The sequence below is a fragment of the Diadema setosum genome, chromosome 15 (genome assembly GCF_964275005.1).
Source record: "Diadema setosum chromosome 15, eeDiaSeto1, whole genome shotgun sequence".
In the NCBI taxonomy this organism is placed as follows: domain Eukaryota; kingdom Metazoa; phylum Echinodermata; class Echinoidea; order Diadematoida; family Diadematidae; genus Diadema; species Diadema setosum.
This window is the reverse complement of record NC_092699.1, coordinates 18,886,919-18,908,995: the sequence shown is the minus strand read 5'-3', so window position 1 is coordinate 18,908,995 and position 22,077 is coordinate 18,886,919. Positions and strand designations below refer to the sequence as shown.

General features: G+C 38.5%; 1 protein-coding gene across 1 annotated transcript; it reads left to right on the top strand.

Annotated features, from left to right (window-relative positions):
* Positions 1 to 1,038: 1,038 nt before the first annotated feature.
* Positions 1,039 to 15,772, top strand: LOC140238918 (adaptin ear-binding coat-associated protein 1-like). The gene is made up of 8 exons (XM_072318816.1): positions 1,039 to 1,135; positions 9,712 to 9,809; positions 10,213 to 10,317; positions 10,785 to 10,866; positions 11,224 to 11,338; positions 12,260 to 12,446; positions 14,634 to 14,772; positions 15,695 to 15,772. The coding sequence occupies exons 1-8, from the start codon at positions 1,050 to 1,052 to the stop codon at positions 15,726 to 15,728; spliced, it is 846 nt and encodes a 281-aa protein (XP_072174917.1). The 5' UTR covers positions 1,039 to 1,049; the 3' UTR covers positions 15,729 to 15,772.
* Positions 15,773 to 22,077: the final 6,305 nt, after the last annotated feature.

Sequence of the window (22,077 nt, the reverse complement as noted above, 5' to 3'; positions counted from 1 at the left end):
AAAGTATGTGTGGTGATAATGAAATCTTCGAATAATGCAATACATGTACAATTACTTTGATGGAAAATGGTTCCATAAAAGTTAAGGCAATGGATTTAAATGAACTGTGCAGTAACAATTCAAATATATAATATATATAATATTCAAAATATATATTAAAGAAAGAGAGAGAGAGAGAGAGAGAGAGTGATGAGAGGAATAGATATTAGATTTAATTTCTCCAGTGTTTCTGTGTATGTGTATATGTATTTGAGCATGAATTTGGGTTAAATATGAAGTTGTATGACATGTTGGGATGAACATGGCAATCAACATCAGGCTGCACTATTTTGGATCACATTCATTTGCTATTATCTGTAATGACCTATACTATACCTTATACTCTAATGATGACCTATGATAATACCTATAGACCTATAACTAAATGTTTAGAATCTATAGTTTACAGTAGGCCTATACGTAATTGAACATGTAGGATCTTTGAACATTATACACCACAGTAAGTGGGTTACTACATGGAAATATATTTAAACTCTTTCAAGGGGGTGAAGAAAAGTGAGATTAAAATGAAGACAAGATCTAATGCAGAACAATATCCAGTACCACTGCCTGATAGCTTGTGTAATATCAAAATTAACACAATTTGGAGCTATAAAAATCATGAAAACACATTGTGCCTTAGGAAAATCATGGAAGGGTGTGAAAATGCGGAGAAGCCTCATATAATTGCAGGAGTTTCGCTGTATAAGTTGAAATCCGAAAATATCATTTTTAATATGATCAGACTGCGCCCGAGGCCGAGGGCGAGCACACATGCTAGCATCAGAAGCTGCAGTGATTACGAGTGAAGTGTACTTAGTAGTACGGGTATACGCCGTGCGCAGCCATCCAAGCTAGCCGATCTTGACGCTGCACTTGAGTTGCGCGCGCTCGATGAATGCACAGCGCTAGCTACGGCACGTTGTACGTTCATCACTAGGATCGGATTGCCTCTCCATAATCTTCGTTCTTTGAGATTCACTTCCGGTTTCGGCAAGGATACCTTCAACATGGCAGACTACGAACGAGTCATATGTGTGAAACCTGAAGTTCATGTGTTTCGGATTCCACCGAGAACAACAAATAGAGGATATAGGTGAGTGAAAAAATGACCACCCACCGTTATCTGTTACACCCAGACGTGTGTTAGGTCGATGGTGTGTGTGAGGGAAATTCGTAAGGAATTACCTCAGTAGTTGGGCAATGCCCGAGAGAGGATAGAGGGGCGTGTGTGTAACGGACGGACCGGAGTTGGTGAAATGTGTGTGAGTTTCCATTGTCGGCCGAATCAGTTCGGCGCGGCGCCAGGTGACGTGAAGTGGACTGCAGCACTGCACGTCGACTTGTAGATCGCAGGGCTGCCAACATTGGAAACTAGTTGAGAGTGAGACTCCCATAGGCCAATGCTATAATTTAGGAGTCAAAATGAGTGAGATCAATAGAAATGCATGCAAATGAAATAAAGTTTTAGAGTGAGAAAGGACCAAAATGAGTGAGTCTCACTCTCAGTGAGTGAGAGTTGGCAGCCCTGAGATCTACTGGTGCATGGTAGACCCTATGGCATATATGCAGACTACTTTACAGTAGCTGTTCAGCATCTTGCATGCTGTGAGAAACGAAACGTGCAGTAAATTACTGTGCTATGTCATTGCAGTATATGTCTACACTACTTGAATATTAAATTGGTGGATAAAGTTAAACTTAAAGAGAGCTTGACCGAAAGATTGGTCTGTATCTGGTCATCTGGGAGTGGGATATCCATGTTCCACAGAGACTACATCTGGCTTCATGGGAAAGTCGAAAAATGTTAAAAGATTCCTTCAGACAGTGCAGACTTTTCTGTCTTACCGAGAGCATACAAATGTAAGTGCATTTATTCCTGGAAATAGATGTAATGGTTGTTAGGGTCTACACTTTCTACTATAGACCCTAATCTACAGATGCAGAATTCTTGGTGCTAGCTTGTGTACTTTCACACCTCCTCGTCACACAATTGATCTCCAAACAGGCGCGGTGGAGCACCCCAATTATCTCGCAGAAATCCATCGGCAGCCGAGCCTCATTTGCATAAAGTAAACAACATGTACTCGCGTAGTTGAGAAAAAGTAAACAACTTCTCAAGCTAATAACAATTTCAGGAAACCTATTTTCGGATTAAAATTGAGTTAGTTTGAATTTGAAAACATGTCCGAATGTGCACATATAACATATTAAAGGATTTGACAATGATAAAATGTGAAATTTTAGCGAAAACCTGGCGAGCAAAATTACCAAAAATATGCCGTGAAAATCATCCTAAAATTCACGAAGTGTGATTGCGGAACCAAAGCGCCATTCGAACAAAGTACACCGAAATTTATTTATCTGCTTGCATTATAAATTTCATACCGTAATATTCCCGGCCATGGTTGAGTCGGAAAAAAACAGAAGGTGATGTCAAAAATGAAACGAACGCAAAGCGTACAGGTCGGTCCCATGTATATAATCGCGTCACTGTAGCGTTGCATGTCACAGCACACACAACGCATTGCTGCATGCAGCGTGCGCGGCAGCAGCTTAGCAGTCACCGCCGTGCGACACTCAGCAAAATTGACTGCGTCACATGCAAACCAACAATGAGCACGAAATCCTGAATCTCACGTACCACGCATGCCTAATATTACGGGAGAAGAAATGACGTCATTTTCAATTGTTTTGCTGAGTACAATTTTCTATTCCAAACCCTGTAGAAACAAGTTGATTTCTCAAAAAGTACAGGTGGAACCAAGCGAAAATTTTCACCATTTATATGGATTGAGGCCTGATGAACTTATGTTGCCAAATTCGGACACATTGGAGCCCGGCCATAGTCCAGTCGGAAAAAAACAGAGAGCAAGTTTTGCTAGAGGTGATTTTCAAAACGCTTTAATATCTCAAGTTCTAGTGCAGCAAATTTAATAATTTTTTCACCAAAAGCAAGGTTTTTAAAAACTTAGATATTGTGGGAAGTTTGAGTTTACTAGCGGCACGCATAGCGGCACAAGGAGAAGGTAAAGATTTGACTTTTTCATGCACACCGTTTCGGGCAGCCGTGGATGCCCGTTGGAAATTCAAATAGGAAAGGGGATAATGAGATGCAAATTGGGGTGCTCCACCGCGCCTGCAAACATGCACAAACTCACTCTAACGTTAAATATCCAACACTAAACAGCCACAAGTATTTTCATCTGTCTGAGCGAAACTCGAAGTCCTGTAGAAATAGAATTTTATCACTTATCACTGTGCACAGCCCTGTTGCAGTACACAAGTGTCGCGAAATCTTTCTCTTTAGAGACTTGTCTAGAATGTAAAAAGTGTAGGGGTCTAGATCATACATGTACACTGTAGATAGCTCGACCAGACAGCGTGCAAAGTTGCAACACTTGTTTACAGCAACAGGGCTGTGTATAGTATAGTCAAGGAGGTTCGAGAGATGGAGTTACAACTGACTATAATTATTCAATCAGCTGTCATTTTTCTATGGATGGACAAACGAATTCCACAGGTGCATTTGTGCCTTTGATGTTCGATGCTTGAAGCCGTCATCTTTCTGAGCAATCTGAAGATTCATTTTTAACGCTAACATAATATCGGGTATATGCTGCTCGTTTATATATCAAATGCAATGAAATTTCACCTAATGATAAAACATATAAAACAAAAGTCAATTCCGTTCGAAAATATGTGCAAAAGTGTAAATCTGAGCTGTATTTTGTGAAAGTGTTTAAAATTTTACCCTCATGGAAAGCCGGTTTTATCACTTTTCTCCTTATTTCCGCAAAATGAAACTTATATGGTATCATCTTCAAGTATAGTTCTTTATGAATTAATGTGTCAGATTAGCGTACAATCACGTACATTCAAGTAATTTTGATATCTATTTCAGCAATATTTCAGCAATTTCTATTCGCTCCCCCCGGTGCCTTTACCATTGTCTACCGCCCATCGTTTGTAAGTAGGGATAGCGAAAAGTAATTACCATCACAAAGACATATCTTCCTTGGAAAGTGGCTGGTGATTATGCAATGAGACACGAGTCAATTGTCTTCGCATCTGAGCGGCAGATCCAGTTTGACACATACTTCAAATATTTTTGAGTGGCGGCTTCGAGCATGGGATCAAAGCGAATAAGACTGTTGTGACTCCATTTCTCGAATCTCCTTGGTATAGTTAACGTGTGTGTAGAGTAAAACCCCCAGTTTTCAGACAATAAAGCTTTCCTGCAATATCTGTTCTACTCAAATGATACATAGAAAATCATAACAATGTATGTTAAATATATTAAACTACTTTTACGTCAATGTTGATTTTGTAAAAAAACATCATAGAATTTCACAGAATTTCCCCAAATTATCACCTTGATAATCGACCAGAATCTGTCCGGCTTCTCCAGAGTCCGAATGCGTTCAATGTCAATGCGCATGCAAGGCCACTGAAAAATACATTGTATGTTGCGCCATGCTGCGCCATACCTTGTTGGCGTAAGGTTGCATTTGGGACATTGTTGGGCACGTTGGTGTCCGAATTCTGGCGTGTTGGCACTGGCATTCAACCCCTGTACATTTAGTCACTGGCTCACTGCATTGGCATGTACGGAGACTTTGTTTTTCTTTTGTGTTTTGAGGATACCATCACACTCTGAGCTTGTGATAAACGAAAAATCTCGCAACAGAACGGCGTATTTCTAAATTTTAACGCTCTTTCGGCGACCCTGATTTTTAACACAGGACTACATTTGTGCGGGCTTTAGAAAAGTTGTGCTGATTCTGCATTTTTGATGGTGAAATTTGGGATTTTGGATGGATTTTTGGAGGTTGCTAATACTAAGGGAGTTTCCTGCTTTGAACAACTGTGCCAGTATGTGAAATGATGTGATATGCGTGTGCTGTGACAATAGAATTTGCTGGCTTGCGATAAGTGTCCAGACTCTGGAGGGTGGCTGAAAACTGACCAGTGGTTTTACTCTATATCTACAGTTCGACCTCGATTATCCGGCCATGTCGGGACCGGCGCTCATCCGGATAAGCGAATTGGCCGGATATGGGAGACACAATGTTAATGTATATACCTGCTGTCCAAGCTGCCGTCCCAGTGCACTGGCATCTACATGTAGGCAGGTAGCGTACCCCACAACTGTGGTGTAATCTATGCTAGCCTGCGCAAAATTGTAGTCCCTTCTTCACAAAAATGAAGTTTATCTTTATGTGAAAATCATACATGTTTTACCTCATTAGATATTGAGAAACCTATCATGCGCATCTTATGAAATTAGTGAAATAGATCCATGAAAGTCACTGTTTTTTGCTTAATTTTTGGATGAAAAAAAAAAAGTGCTTCACTGCGTGAACGCGTCCGGATAATAGAGATTTCCGGATAAAAGGAGGCCGGATAATCGAGGTCGAACTGTACTTACTAGATTCTAGTATTGATGCATACTGTCGGATTATTGAATTATGGGCACTAGCCACTAGATTTTAGAGAGTGCAGGTTAGTGTCCAAGCATTAGCAGATTGACCAAACTTTGTCAAATTGCATGAAATGCTTTGCAACATGTGTCAAATCACTCATTTGAATTTGAAACTCATTGGATTATGATGGAAAGTGTCAATCTTGGTTAATAATGTTACAGTATATGACTATGGAATGTTCACACAGTTGCAGTTGGTTGAAAGAATAGTTTCTCAAAATATGCAACATATTATTAGCGACAAGGCAAGGTTAAATAGCAAGGTGAAATTCACTTTTCCCATAATCCAATAAGGTTTAACAATGTAAATAGTTCTAGTTTGATATAAATATATGTTGGAAAATATTTTGTGCAATTTTGATGCAGTTTGGTGCATTATCAGGAGGCTGAACCATTGTTATCTGTTTGGGTACCTTGTGCCTTGTGCCTTGTAAAACACAGGCACCAAGGTTCGACCTCCTGTGCCAAAATTTGACCAAACGCAAAAGCATCTAGGTTTGTACATGTAGCAGGACGGCGTTATGGTCAAATTTTGGGCAACTTGATTAGTTGATGATTAGTTGATTTCCCTAATGACCTCCATGAAGGGTTTCTCAGGGCTGATGAGTGTGGTTGCACTAATCAACTATGTCTTTTGAGAATTATTGCACATTTAATTGTCCCCGCCGAACGAGTTCGAGCAGGGGACTATGAAACGGGCTCCGTACGTGTGTGTGTCTGTGTGTCCGTGTGTCCGTCCGTGCGTCCGTCCGTGCGTCCGTCCGTGCGTCCGTGTGTGATCAAAATGTTCAAAATGCTACTCCTTCGCCATTTCTAACCCGATTTTGATTCTGTTTGCTTTATATGATAGCACTACATGAGAGCTTTGAAACTTCTATACAGAATTTCAGTTGTGACCTTTGACCTTGACCTTTGACCTATATTGTACATTTTGCTTCAAAATGCTACTCCTTCGCCATTTCTAACCCGATTTTGATTCCGTTTGCTTTATATGATGGCACTAGGTGAGGGCTTCAAAACTTCTACACAGAATTTTGACCTTTGACTTCTTTGACCTTTGACCTTGATTTTTGACCTATATTGTACATTTTGCTACAAAATGCTACTCCTTCGCCATTTGTAACCCGATTTCAATTCCGTTTGCTTTAAGTGATGGCACTAGGTGAGGGCTTCAAAACTTCTACACAGAATTTTGACCTTTGACTTCTTTGACCTCTGACCTTGATTTTTGACCTGTATTGTACATATTACTACCAAATGCTACTCCTTCGCCATTTCTAACCCGATTTCGATTCCGTTTGCTTTATGTGATGGCACTAGGTGAGGGCTTCAAAACTTCTACACAGAATTATGACCTTTGACTTCTTTGACCTTTGACCTTGAGTTTTTACCTACATTGTACATTGGCTACAAAATGCTACTCCTTCCCCATTTCTAACCCGATTTCGATTCCGTTTGCCTTATGTGATGGCACTAGGTGAGGGCTTCAAAATTTTGACCTTTGACTTCTTTGACCTTTGACCTTGATCTTTTTACCTATATTGTACATTGTGCTACTAAATGCTACTTCCGGCGGGGACATATATTACGCACCGCGTAATTTCTACTTTTCCTTGTTTGGTTTTGAATACTTCTAAGCTGTTGGAAGTTACACAGTTGTTTTTTTTTTTTTTTTTTTTTTTTTTGAGGTCGTTCTAGTGGGATAATGTGAAGAATGAGATTACCAGTTGGCTTGTGGAGATGAAGTTTGGTAAGACATCATACTGTTCATCATGGGAATGTCGTTACCAAGTTACTTTTTTATTTTTATCTACACTCTGTAGGCCTAAGTTGATTTTTCTGTGGATGAGCTTATAGATGCTGATGAAACATAGATGTTGACTTCTCTCCTCCAAGGGGATCCAACCAAGTGCAATTATCATATTGGTGGCAATGGATTCTCTGGGGTATGAAATTCCCTGTCACAAATTAGGCTGCTTGCCTCTGTACCATTTCTACCAATTTGATGCAAGATTGCATTTGTGCCAGATTTCATGGGTGCAGTTATATACCAATGTTTCTAACCCTGAAATTGTGCAAACATGAAAGCTGAAAGTGAAAGCCAGAAGTAGTAAATCACAGTTTGCTAAGCACTATTTTAGGTACATTGTATGAAAGTAATGAAACTACTGGCATTAATAGAGATATGATCCCCCCCCCCCAAAAAAAAAAAAAAAAAAAAAAAAATCAGTAAAATATGTGTCACCAAGACATCTGTCATTGCACATTCATTGTAGGATATATTGTCGTTGTTTGTTTGTTTTTCAACCATTTATTCGTTCTTCTTTACATCATTTCTGCCAGCATAGAACTTGGTAGAGATCAACATTTTGGGCAAATATGGGCAATTAGGCAACCATGAATTAGTTGTGAATAGCTTAGATCACATGGAATTTAATTTGTTGGATCGGAGATGTCATGCTATCTTGAAGCGTTTGAATTTGTGCTGTGAAGAAAGAGGCTAAAATATCACATTATTCCACAAGAACCAGACAAAGAGATGAATTCTACTGCATTTAGATCTACCTTCTAAATATCACTTGAGTCCATAGATTAATGACAGGGAATCATTGTAATCCTATAATACCATGGTCATACCCTGTCCTTATCATGCTAGTAACGTGCATGCTACCAACATATTTTATATGATAGGCAGATAGTGTATGTTGTACAAATGTCGGGGACCAATTTATGCCCATTGCAGTAGAGTATAATGAAATTCAGGGAGCTTAGTGCTCATTGAGTGTGTGCTGTGCTTGTTGGGGCGAGGCTGTCCATCACAGAGTTCTGTAAATTGCAAATGTGATTGTATATTAGGATTGGGAACTTCAGTGGTTTATTTTCCTATTTTTGCTTTCAAGTTAAGTTTCTTCCATATATGAATGATAATTTCACAGACAATGCTAATTATTTGATGGAAAAATAAGAGTGAGGTGGAACCTCAACTTGTTCAGACTGTGTATTTCTAGTTTTGTTGATTCAGACCTTTTTTTTTCTACAGGAAAAAATAAATCTTTTGCATTTTGAACAAATAAACTTTTACTTTTTTTTTTTTTGGGGGGGGGGGGGGTCCCACAGAGTTTGGCAGTCATAGTGATCTTTTTATCGCTCCATCTAATATGAAATACACTGAAGTTTTAATTTAGGCTGCTTGTTGGGCTCCAGTGGATTCATGCCACTTTTTTTTTTTTTTTTTGGACAAAAGTCATGCTGACACTAGAACTTGGTGTTCTCAAAGTAGCTGATCAGGGAGCAGGCAGTTTTGAGGATTGTTTCCACCCTCACTACATTGTATCCACTGAATTGTTTTTGCTGAAAGATAATCAAAGTTGTTTTGAAAAAAGATACAGTTTTGTCACAAAAACTTATACACTGAGGTTGTGTCAAAGCACAAAACCTCCGGAATTTTAGAGTGCATTTACATGGAACTTTACCACCATAAAACTCATTGGTAATTTTCAAAGTTGTTTTTTTTTTTTTTTTTAAGTCTGTTCTGTAGTGTTTGTTAGATAAATACTATGAGTGAGTCAGAATAGTAAGCTGGAAAAGTTGCTAATTTTGATTTTTGTTCTTACAGCATTTTCCTCCTGTCTGTATGTTTTCTTTACAATCTTATAATAGATTCATTTATCACTTTTTGTGTGAATGGGAAGTATCTCACTATAGATGCATAGCTGTCACTAATCTTTGCATGATTGGTTGAATAACCTGATGTGGTCTGATTGTTCCATGCAAAATGGCAGTCAGTGGCAGATTTGAATAGAAAGAGAATTACATTGTGAAATGCAGAGAAGAGTATTAATGTTCTACAGAAATCGTGCGAATATAGTAATGATGCAGTATGTTCATGTCAACCCGTTGAGAACAAGTCTCGAGTAAACCCGGGCAAGCGTCTGATGGGAAATGCGTGTTGTAGCAAAATCAGCCCATTCTCAATGGGTTAAAGTATGCCTCATGGACACTGCCCTGCGTTTCAATGAGATGTTTGTTTTCCAGGTACAGCTGTATCTAGCAAGTAAGGAAGGAGAAATACACACACATACACACACCACCACCACCACCACCACCACGGAAAAGAGAAACGAAAAAGTGCTGTTCTGCTTCATGAGGCCTTTAGCTCTTGTATATTTTCCATTTTGCCCTAACAGAGCAGCAGACTGGAAGTTAGATGCTCCAGACTGGACAGGAAGGCTGCGGATCGTGACAAAAGGAAACAATGTGTTTATCAAACTTGAAGACAAAGCAGGTTAGTTTCTAGTTTATGAGTGGTAGGGCTGCAGAACAGCATTCCAATATTGATGCCAGGTACATGCAGAATGACACTGCCTTGTCTATGCAGTATGTAAGTGTATGATCAGTTGAATCTCCTATTTTATCTAAAGGGAGATGTATTAGCTGATTCATGAAAGTGCTGATACTGTGTTAGTTTTTATTGTGTAGGGTTGTCCTACAGCTTTTGTACTAGGGTCCCACTTTCAACAAGTTTGCAAATCTCAGCACCTGACACATCACAGAATTTAATCAATCCAAATGTAATCTCTCACATAAGCATCAAGGAAATGTGAATTTCTCTTTTACGTCATCCTGCTGATTTTGACAGTCAAAATATCCTCACTTATGGGAGTAAATGTCTCCTTCCTTTGTGACAGGGGAGTTGTTCGCTCAAGCTCCCATTGAGTCATATCCTGGAATTGAGGTGGAAGCAGTTCTGGACTCAAGCCGATACTTTGTGATTAGAATACAAGATGATTCTGGTGAGTTACTTTGTTTTTTTAAAGTGCAAGGAATACATGCCAGATAAACATGACTGCATGCAAAAAAAAAAAAAAAAATGTAAAGGAATTGTAATTCAGAAGTATAAATTAGTGGCCATGGTATGATCCTTGGATATTCTAGCAGACTAAATACTTTTGACAATCCCATGTTCATTTCAATGATATGTTTTTGTTTGAAGACTCATATTGTTACTAAGTCATTACCATTAGATCTCTCAAGATTATGGTTTGTAAATCAACCCCTGCCTGTCTTTCCTTTTAGTATGATTATTGTGTGTATCCCTTTTATCATATTTGATGAACTCACAAGATGATATTTGTTTGGTCAAACTTAGATAACTGACAAAATGTATGAGAAGCTTTTTGTTCACATTCTGAAGACATATCTCTTCTCCATTAGTACAGATGATTCACAACATTCTTATTTCTGTGCTTCCCACACAAAGGTCGCAAAGCTTTCATCGGTATTGGTTTCCAAGATCGCGGGGATTCCTTTGACTTCAATGTAGCCCTTCAAGACCATTTCAAGTGAGTACATTGCATCTTTGTGTCTGTTAGTCCCAAATACTAAAGGAATAGTTGAGCCTTCATTTGTGATGTCAATCTGAATTGAAGCTTTATTGCCAGTGCTTTATCCCATACAAGCCTTTGTAACTCAAAGTTTGGAATTAGAGAGAGAAAAAAGGAATTGGTACAGCATGCATCAAAATGTGTTTCAAATACCTGTTTTCATAAATTGTTATATTCTTGAAGGAAAGAGCAAGCCTACTGTTAAAGAGTAATTTTATCTTAATGCCTTTGTTTTGATTATGAATGTATGGTGTACATATTTGCATGTTCTTCATGTCCAAATTTTCTTTGTTTTCCTGTCTGTATTGTACACAGATTACTGAAACAGCAGAAAGAGTTAGAGAAAGAAGAGCAGGATGCTGCCAAAAACCCAGGACCAAAGCTGGATCTTGGCTTCAAAGAAGGTCAAACCATCACAATCAACATTGGAGTAAGTACACAAGCTGTTGATAACTAGAATGGGTTAGCTGCTGTGTGTTATATCTTAAAGGCATAATTTACCATTTGTAGATGAAACAAAAATCCAGCATTAGTGCTCCAAAGTAGTTCTAAAATGTGAGTTAGGGATAGAAACAACCAATGTAAAAATTTGAACCATTGTAATCTGAAGTACTGTAAAAGTGGAAATTTTCGCGGTGTTGAAATTTTCACGCATTTCGCGCAACCAGAAACTAGCGCAAAAATAAAAACACGCGAATATTTTTGCTTGCCATACGTTCCTGTGCGTGATGTCTTGATTCCACGAAATTAAAAACACGCAAAACTCTTCTGACCCGGCCTAGCGCGAAAAATTAGTCGCGCGAAAATATCCACTTTTACAGTACTGTTAAATGTACAAAATGTGAACAAAACAATAGAAATGTTTACAGACTAAACCGTCTACAGTTAGGGTTTAATGAGAAAAATAGTGATATCTCCTTAGATTTTAGGCTTTATTGCAAACATTTTATATGGTAGGATGTTTTGTGATACAACTGACCTACACATATGCATCAAAAGTGACATCTTGAACATTTTTTAAGTCACTGCTCCCAAAGGTAAACAAGACCTTTAGGATTTACTAATGTCTATGCATGTATTCGAAGTGGGAGATAATTTCACCCAGTTAGGACAAACTGATTTTGCAAAGTTACCATTTTTCAGCCCATTGTTAATGTTGATGCATGGTAGACCGCACATTAGGTATGAAGCCTTAACTCGTTGAGACAGACTGATTTTGCTACAACACGCATTTCCCATAGACCCCTGCCCGAGTATACTTGAGACTCTTCCTCAACGAGTTTATACTCCACATTCAAGTGATAGACATATTTCATGTCGGCTTTCATTCCATGTCCCCTGTATGGAACAGAACAAGCCTGTCAAATCAAGACCAAAGCCATCTGGGGGTGGAGTTGGAGGCACACCTGTCTTACTACCACCACCCCCAGGGGCAGCGGCAGGGGCAGGGGCAAGGGTACCAGTCATTCCTCCTCCCAGCAGAGCAGCAGCCCAACCATCACAACCAGTACAGCCTCAGTCCAGTAATAACGTACCAGGTGAGCAGACATTCTCTCTCTCTCTCAGACCCTCTGGCCACAATATTTTATAATGATTCATCTGCCAGTAAGATACACCTGGAGCTACTACTGTACCAGAGTAGAGACGTTCCATAGTATACAGATGTAAACTGCTTTTTGGGGTGTGGTTGATATTAGTTGCCAGAGGAATCTCAACTCCATGCTAAGACCCTAGGAGCTTGCTCCAAGAGTCATAGCGTAGAGTTGAGATCATGAGGGACGACTAATATCAACCATACCCTGAATAAAAGCAGTCTCTTTCTGTTTTATTTACTGAACAAAAGTAAAATGAATGTGATTTGGTCAATAGAGATCGTGCTAGTAGCCAGTTCACACATCGTGATCATCAGCACGGTGATTGCGTTGTGCGTACGTGTAGGTAGTGGCCACGTATGCCTACAATACAGGTAGCTCTCACACTGTGAGAGCAATGTAACTAACGCAAGCAAGTATTCATCAAGTGAGATATATAATTTATAATATTAAATGGGTTAGTCAAATACCGGTTAGTGATTGGCTAAACACAGTCACGTGATGGAGGTACATTCGTTATGTTTGCCCATGGGCGAACATTCTTGTTATGTTCTCCCATGGGAAAACATTTTCACGTAACAAATACATGTTACAGGTACATTCGTTATGTTTGCCCATGGGCGAACATTCTTGTTATGTTCTCCCATGGGAAAACATTTTCACGTAACAAATACCCACGTGCACAGTGAATTTGGCTCTACCCGAGCTAGCACGATCAAGTGCGTTGTGCGTGTGCTGGACCTTTACGCTAAGCGTATCATGATATCAATAAGGTACGGTGTACGATTTAATGCGCCACTTTCAGAGCGTGAAATCAATCGATAATGATGGTATTTGACTAACCCATATAATATAACAGATGATGACTTTTGTTGTCGGGAACATATAAACGTTCCACCCTCAGGGTTTGAAATGCTATTTCGGGAGGCTATAAGTCCCTCAATAGCATTTCAAACCCTTTAGGTGGAACATTCGGTATGTTCCCTTCCCCGCCAGTCATCATCTATATAGTGTTGCTTGTCAAGCTTTTCTTGTGTCATTTGATGATGATAGACTGTGATGACACAAATAGAATTGTGGAACCAGCTGACTTATTTTCAGAGGACACTGGTAGCCCATTACCCTGGCCAGAGCAATGTCGTACCTGACTTTGACTTGTGTAGTTAAAATGCTTTATTGCTTTAAGCAATATACAGTATCATTTTGTAAGGTCAGGCAGTAGCATGTGTGAAAGCAATATTAGAGCTGTCCATTCAGAGGTACAGATCCCCATTACATGATGCACTCTACATCAATGACAAATTGCAAAGATTGCTTTTTTTCATGCAGTTTTACGACCAGCAATCAATCTAGAGTGATTGCTATGGTAATTGCAGTAATTACAGTGTACAATGAATACACACCTCTTGAGGAATGGGTTTTGCAGCAAATTTGCCAGCTCTTTCAGTAGGTACACTTCCTTTCGTTTTGCCCAGGCATATACCAGTCAGAGCTGCCAAGTCTTCCTGATTCTGCAGGAGTCTCCCTGAAATGTCAAAATCTGTTCATGTCTGAATAAGAGAATATCAAAATCTCCCTGATTTGGGAATTATTTCCGTCCATTGAAATGCATGTAACACAGATATCTCCCTGATTGCTGTGTGGAATCTCCCTGATTTGGATGTGGGAATGTTGGCAGACCTGGGCCCTGTTGCTAGAAACTTTGCGTTTAAACGCAACTTGCAACTGATTGTCACTGGCCAATCAAAATCATTGTTGCATGCATGTCTTCTTAATAGGGCAGACCCTGAGCCAATCAGAATGGTTGTTTCAAAACTAGCAATTATTTGCAATTGATTGCAACTTTCTTGCAACGGGGCCCTGTACCAGTACATGTGTACATAGTTATGTAGAATGCATGCATATTGCATAGATTCATCTTAACCAAGCCCAAGAGAGCAGCCAAGGAATTGTTTTCAGGGCATAAAGGTGGTGTACATTCATCATACCTGTATGTTTGTGATGTGTTCAGTGAGCAGTAAGTAGAGTGAAGTATTCCAATTGGCAAGACCATAGGCCTGTTAGTGGGCCCTACATATTGCTTCCTATGTTGTCTTTCGATTGTTACCAGACTTTTTCCTTTTAATCTCCCAGCAGGATTCGGTGCTTCCCAGGGCCAGCAGCAAGGAGCAAATTTATTAGGTGGCTTCAGCGCCCCACCCCCAGCTGCCCAGCAGCAACAACGCACAAACACAGCCGGATCAGAGTGGGGCGAGTTCACAAGCGCACAGCAGTAAGCTCAGAAAGTTGTTCCCTTCTCTCAAGTCATAAGATTGGATTAGAACTCATTTCACAGTAAGAATGGGAAACTCAATTGCAGATGCACCAGACGGCATCCAAGCCTCAAATGTGGAAGGGGAATTTTCTCCCTCAAAAATTTTGCTCTGAGTAGATGAAAGGCATCAAAAGCAAAAGAGAGCTGATACAGCATCATCAAGTGAAAGGGAAGTGATTACCATAAGATGTCGGTAAACATCTTATCTGACTGTGTTACCTGTTTATAACTGTCCTATGATGATATATTTAGAGCTTTTATTGTTTGATTTTTAATGTTATGTCACCCGTTTCAATTAAAGAAAAAAACACAAATGTATTTGTGACACAGCTCAAGGTATGCAAAAATGCCACATTTGATATTCCCAAGATAAAGGCTGCTTATTTGCACACAAGTCAGGAAATCTCAACAATATTAGGACTACTGTAAAAGTGGAAATTTTCGCGGTGTTGAGATTTTCGCGCATTTCGCGCAACGTTAAACAAGCGCAAAAATAAAAGCAGGCGAATATTTTTGCATGCCATATGTTCCAGTACTTCATGTCTTGATTCCGCAAAATTAAAAACATGCGAAAGTCTTTGGACACGGCCAAGCGCGAAAAATTAGTCGCGCAAAAATATCCACTATTACAGTATTCCATAGACCCAATACCGAGTACGTAGAGATAAAGTGTAACTGTGCACTGATGCGTATTTCTCTTTAATAAAATTTGTAAGTGGATGCCATTTCATGTCACTTTAGTCCACGATCTACTGAATGCCTGAAACACTTATAACTGTCCTAGAGGGGTGGATGTCCGTACTTATTATTTTATTTTGTTATTTGTCTATTAACTGTTTTTATTTTCTCCATCTCTCTCTCTCTCTGCTCTCTGCTCCAGGTCTGCAGATGGTGGTGGATGGGTCCAGTTCTAAACCAACTATATCTGTGTAGTGACCAAGTACATGTGATTGATATGGTATGACATGCAAAATCTTTTTTTTTTCCCCATTATAAATGTGCGTTAGTAGAAACAATAAAAATTATTTGTCTTTTCTGAACTTGTGGTAGTAGAAATAATTCAACTGACAGGCTAAAGTTTATTATTGATTCTCTCCTCCCCCCCCCCCCCCCAAAAAAAAAGAAGAATAGAGAAAGTGGGAAGAAATGATATTACAGCTGAATTAACAACATAAAGCTAAAGCTATATTTCTAGACCTCTTAAGCTCAGGTTCTGAGAAGGATCTGTAAAGATATTAGCCCCATGATGTAATCCTTCCAAATCTTGATGAAAACACAGTTATGCAACAAAAAAAAATAACAAATCAAAAAAATCATTGTCTGATCAAACCTTATGTTGAAATTGAAGTGCTTCCTTTTCGGGATGTGTAAGTTTGTTAGTTGTCAATGAGATGCTTCTAGCTGCTGTAAAGGGAAATTTCTGTGTTATGTATTGATGCAGCATCAAGGCAGTGTAATAAATGGAATTGTTGTTAAACGTGACGAGCTGTTTCACTTGCTGTATATGCCGAATATTTAGTAAGGTTTTTATTTTTTGTGAATTTCGCAAGTCGGGTGCTATTCACGAAATTAAAGACACGCGAAAATATTTCCTCTGATCTCGATGTGAATGTGACGTACGTGTGTACACTTCTTCGGTCAGCTTTGACAGGACTCCACAATTGCGAATTTAACCACTCACAAAATCGTCTGGCATTCCCAATTTGCGAAAATTTAGACTCGCGAAATATATGGCGTATACAGTAACTGCAGAAATTAGTAACTTAAAATTGCAGTTTGCTCTATATTAGTCAAAAAATGGGTATAGAATGATGCTCATCAGCCATATTATTTCATAGATAATTGGACAATTCAAACTGTGAACATGACTACAGATAGTGTGCCATTTATTACGATCAGGTGTATTTATACAAAATTTTAGCATGTGTGGGACTATCTTTCTCTAATGTAATGTTTTTTTCGTGTGATAGTTAAACATACATACATATAGAACTTTGTCTGTTTGCTGGGCTAAGTGTAGGTGAATGTGTGGTTAAATTCTGACTTTGTTTCCACTTCTCTGACTGTCCTTGCAACCTGCACAGAGGACCTGACTCAACAGGGAGTCCAAGTACTGAAGAGCGATGTCTGGATGTCTCCCATAGCAACAGTCGCTATACAAGACGAAAAGCTGCTTTGTTGGATAAAAGCAGGACTGCCTCCTCTCCCTGTGGGTACTTTTCAGTGTTCTTTAAAGACTCATGTGAGTGGACATTCTTCATTTTTCTTTATTTCCCCCCATAATTTTCTTGTGGAGGAAAAGACAGACAGCACTGTGCGACGATGTTGCTTTAGTGATGTGACCTCATTTCTGTAGGAATCTGGGAGCCAAAGAACCTGATAGTGACCAGCAAGTATTGACTACGTAGACTTGACCGACAATCTGGAGCTGGATGGGACCGAACGAAGCCTCATTTCAGGATTTTTTTTTTTTTTTTTTTTTTTTTTTTTTGGTATTTCGCACATTTCTCTCCGCTGGATTTTGGTTTTGTCTTTTGTTTTAATTTTCAGTTTTGGACAGTTGTTTTCATTTTTCTCTGCGTAAAGTATATGGTAGTTCTGGGAGCTTAGCTGAACTGTGTTACATTCTATTGATATGCTTCAATGTGTTTTCCTGTAAAGTAGTGTTGCATATCCATGCAGACTCTAAGCCTTTTTTTTTTTATGCAGCAATGAAATCCATGTAATAATGATTTGTGAATGTAGTTCAGTTATAGTAGGAAATTTAATCATTGTCGAGCTACTTTCAGGGTATGTAATATATGAGAATGGGAAGTTGCTATGTTGGTTTTTATATCAAAATTTTTGAAAAGATATTCGTGCAGAAGGTAGCATATCTGGAGGGAGGGGTTTGCTTATTATTTATTGATTAATTATCTCATGATAACTTTAAAAAAAAATCGAAATCAACTTGTCCTGTATGCTTGAGATCATGCAAGAATTTAGCAAACCTGATTTTATCACTCCGGTTTAACCAGTGGGAGATAGTGTCATCAAGTATAAAGAAACTTTTTAAATGAATTGGGAAGTAGTTTTGTGTGTTTATTGTACACCAGATGTAGGACCACTTTTTGTTTGATGACTATAAGTACTTTTTGAAACCGTTGATGTATCAGACTGCCAATTAAAAGTGGTCATTAAAGACTAATATTTGGCATTAATAATAGAAAAATTTTGGTAATGCATAAAGTGCAAAACAATGAAATGGATGCTTCCAAAAGGACTTGCGGTTCTGGTCACGTGCTCTATGCATGTTCATTCTTTGTTTGAACATGAATTCCATAAATTAGGCAAGCTTTATGCATTATGTCATTGTTAAAATGAATGCATTGCCTAACTGACCAAGAAGAAAGAAGGATCATTTGGAAAATATGCATATGGGCTAACTATGAACTGGCTTATCAGAGTGAGTGAGTTCAGTGTAAGGTGGGTTTGTTTTGCCTGTCACGTTTGCTGGCCTCCAGATGCAGTTTCTCAAACTGTGTATACAGTATGACGGCATACGCAAAGCCGTGTGAACTGCTCCTTAGCTCCTCATATCATTGTGTTCCACAAAATTTTCTTGCTTGTAATGAGATTGTTAGACACCTAATCTAGTTCATTGCCCCCCCCCCCCCATACACCCAGTGGTGATGCCACATGGCCAGTATTGTATGTTGGTGTTCTTAACTGCTTTTAGTAGATATAATATTTGTAAATTTGCTACAGTGTCTGCCATCTGATAACAGACTTCACAAATAAACATGAAATATACTCCAATATTGCACTGTGTGCATTGAATGTGCATGTTTATTTTTCTACATGTATGTTGCACCATTATTTTACTGTTGATTTGTTTATGGAGCCTCAAGCACAGCTGTATACTCGTAGCGCTCTCATACAAATCATGAGTTATTAATACAGATATGACTACTTTATTCAGTGTCCATCTATCAACCTGCTGCATATACAATGTACTACATGCCTTCTTAATTTAGAGTGCAAACATGTTTGTGATTGTATTGAATGTTCCACAAAGGGTTGGTGTACATGTTCGCAAATGAAATAACTGGAAAGGGCACTTAAAAGTCTGTACAGTGAGTAGCATGTTTTTACTACACTGTTTTCATAGCAGAGTCATTGCTTTTGTGTTTTCCAAATTATTTAATTCCACACCAAGTGTACTATTAAAGGGCCTGTAGCAGATAAAATTAAAACCTTACAAGAAGAACGAACGCTCATCCTTGGTGTTTAAAAGTTTCATGTTATTCCAGTCATTGGTGACATGTATCATTTGTCTTCACTGTAAGCTCATCACATTTGTTTGCAGGGATGAAGACATGAATTACTCTGAAGGGGAAATATTGCTTCATGCTCATGACACTTTAGGCCTAGCTCATATTGAGACTTTTTACAAAGACCTACGTGTAGACTATCGGTGCATCAAGTCAGCATGAAAGACATGTATGTTTTATCATTTTATGCTTCTGTCGTACAGCGATATCTTCTTCTTCATGTGGATTATCTTTTAGTCGATGCATTTTGTGTCATAATGATTAAACTTGAAAATTACATGTGAATGTTGAAGTATTGTTATAATATTTAGTTTAGTTAACTGACCATACACTGGTGAAGGTATGACATTTGAGGTCATGAGGTCAGAGGTTGCTGGTCCACGATTTAGGCCAAACTTTCACCTTACAAGCAATAATTCAGAACATTTTTGGTGAAATCTAATCATGTCATGTTTGCTTGCATGTCGATTCAAAGAAGGCGTTGTCTAGTCTAATGTGCCTATAAAGCATATTCTGTATCATGTCTTACAACATTTTCTTCTTTCAGTGATATTTATTGCACGGCGTAGTGTTCTCATACAGACTTGAGTGTATATGCAGTAGAGCATATATCTAAATCGTGTCAGCTCTAGGTTGTTGCTGACATGGGTAAATGCCTACTGACAGAGATGTTGGGTTTTTTTTAACATCAAATGAGCCTGATTAAACTTCATAAAATGATTGTTTTTGTAAGGTAGTATGCAGTACTGAAAAGTTACATTTTATTGTATGGACATTCCTGACATATTTCCTATCATTTAGAATCTACGCTGAAGGATCAAGATACAGGAGTTTACACCTCTTGTGTTTGCTACAGCCACTCCTACACATTGAGTATTCACATCAATTCAAATAAAATGCAGATTGATTGAGTCGGGTGCTATTTGCAAATTTAACAACATGCAGATATATTCACTCTGATCCAAACATGAATGCAACATGCATGCATACATTTCTCCATTCATTTCTGTACTCCATGAACACGAATTTAAACCACTCGCAAAATTGTCTGGAAGTCCTGATTTGTGAAAAATTAGACTCACTAGATATGTGGCATATACAGTATGTCATAATAGAGACACCTATTCGTTCATTATTAATTGAATGTTAGACAGAATGTTCCTTTTATCTATATTATTACAGTGATAGGAATAAAGTTGTTCAGCTTTTTTTGTGTACCTCTGCTTTGATAGAAACAAATGTTAGGTTCTTGTCTTCTGTGACCGTAAGCAGACCTCCCAACCATTCTGAATTTTTAAGGAAAGAATCTGAATTTTGACCATTCCCCACTCTTTTTTTTTTTTTTCAACAGGAGTTTCTTACTTTTCATAATAATTTTACTACATACTTCTATGGGAGCTGCTCTTTCTTTCCTACTTTTGAGCCAAATCATCCATATTGCTCAGTCCAGGGGGGTGTTTCATCAACGTTTGTCGGCGCTGACAACTTGAATCACCATAGTAACAGTCAGTGACCAGAGCATCTCAGCCAATCAAAACCAAGGATTTTGCTGAAATTGGTCAGTGCCGACAGTTGTCGGCACTGACAAGCGTTGATGAAACACCCCCCAGAAGGTTGGAAGGTCTGCCTTAAGTATCCCATACAGTTTCCTGTTGTGTATGGCCCATGTAGAAAACCCTCATTTCTGCCCATATTGAACTGGTTGTTCAAAAAGTAGATAGTGACCATCCAAACTATTTCTACGCTGTTGTCATCCCATATTGCTGTCTTTCAATAGTACGTTATGCCTGACACACTGAAAATTGTGGAAGCAAATTATACCATGTATGGATGATACAACTGTATTGACATATTACACAATGCATCTGGTCACAATTCAGTAGAATCCTCTCATTGGCAGAGATTATCATTTATCTATCTTTAAATAGATTATACTGTTTTAGAGTCATTCATGTAATAACATGCATTTTGTGTAGCATATTGATATGTTATGAATGTATAGTGTGATTTATTAGGCTTTCACCTTGCAGCATGCACATTATATATGACTGCTGATTGTTTATTTGTGATGTGAAGATCAGCTGATTGTGCCTGTGATGTTCAACGATGGCTGTTTTAATGTCCTTGTTGTCCCAAGACATTGGATTTACCGTGTGTTACATAGTAATAACAAATTTGAATTTATTCTTATCTCCTGAAACCAAAAAATCAGAAAAGGAAGATGAGCAACATATGATATATTTTCTTGTGGTAACATTGCTGGCTTTGATCTACTTCATGACATGCTCCTTTTCTGGGGTAACTAACCCCTTTTTTGCACATGATATCACAATAGCAGAAGGTCGGTTCACAGCTGGTTTTATTTAATGCGTGGTCCTCTTTCCTTTTCCCTTTTTTCCCACAATGTATCCTTAGTGTGCACAGTGGATTTAGTACAAGAAATCTTTCCGAGATTTCTAGGCATATTGTCAATGAAAGTAGACATGTATTTTTCGCCAACCAGAAGATATGTCTATATGTTCCTGTAATTCCAATCAGTTACAAATTATATAGTGTATCTGCACATTATCCATAATGTACATGAATGGACAGATAGACGATAGATGTGCTGATAAAGTATATCTTTGTATATGTTTTATCTTCGATGTATTTGAAGTATCAAGAATATTGATTATCGCCATTCCCTAATGTTCCTAAAGTGGATAGGTAATCTGTTCAAAGAAGTGTATATCTCCTTTCATTTGTAGATGTACATTGCATTTTTTTCCCCTGCAGTTTGTTTTCCCCTTGATTTCTGTGTTAGTGGAAAAAAGGTGAAACTGTGATGTGAGGTGACTTAGATGAAAACTTTGAACACAGACTAATTTTGTCCCCACAAATGAGCCATTCACTCTCTAGCTGTATTTTTAAGGGTGAATATGTAGCAAATTTCCATGGCAATGTGGGCCCG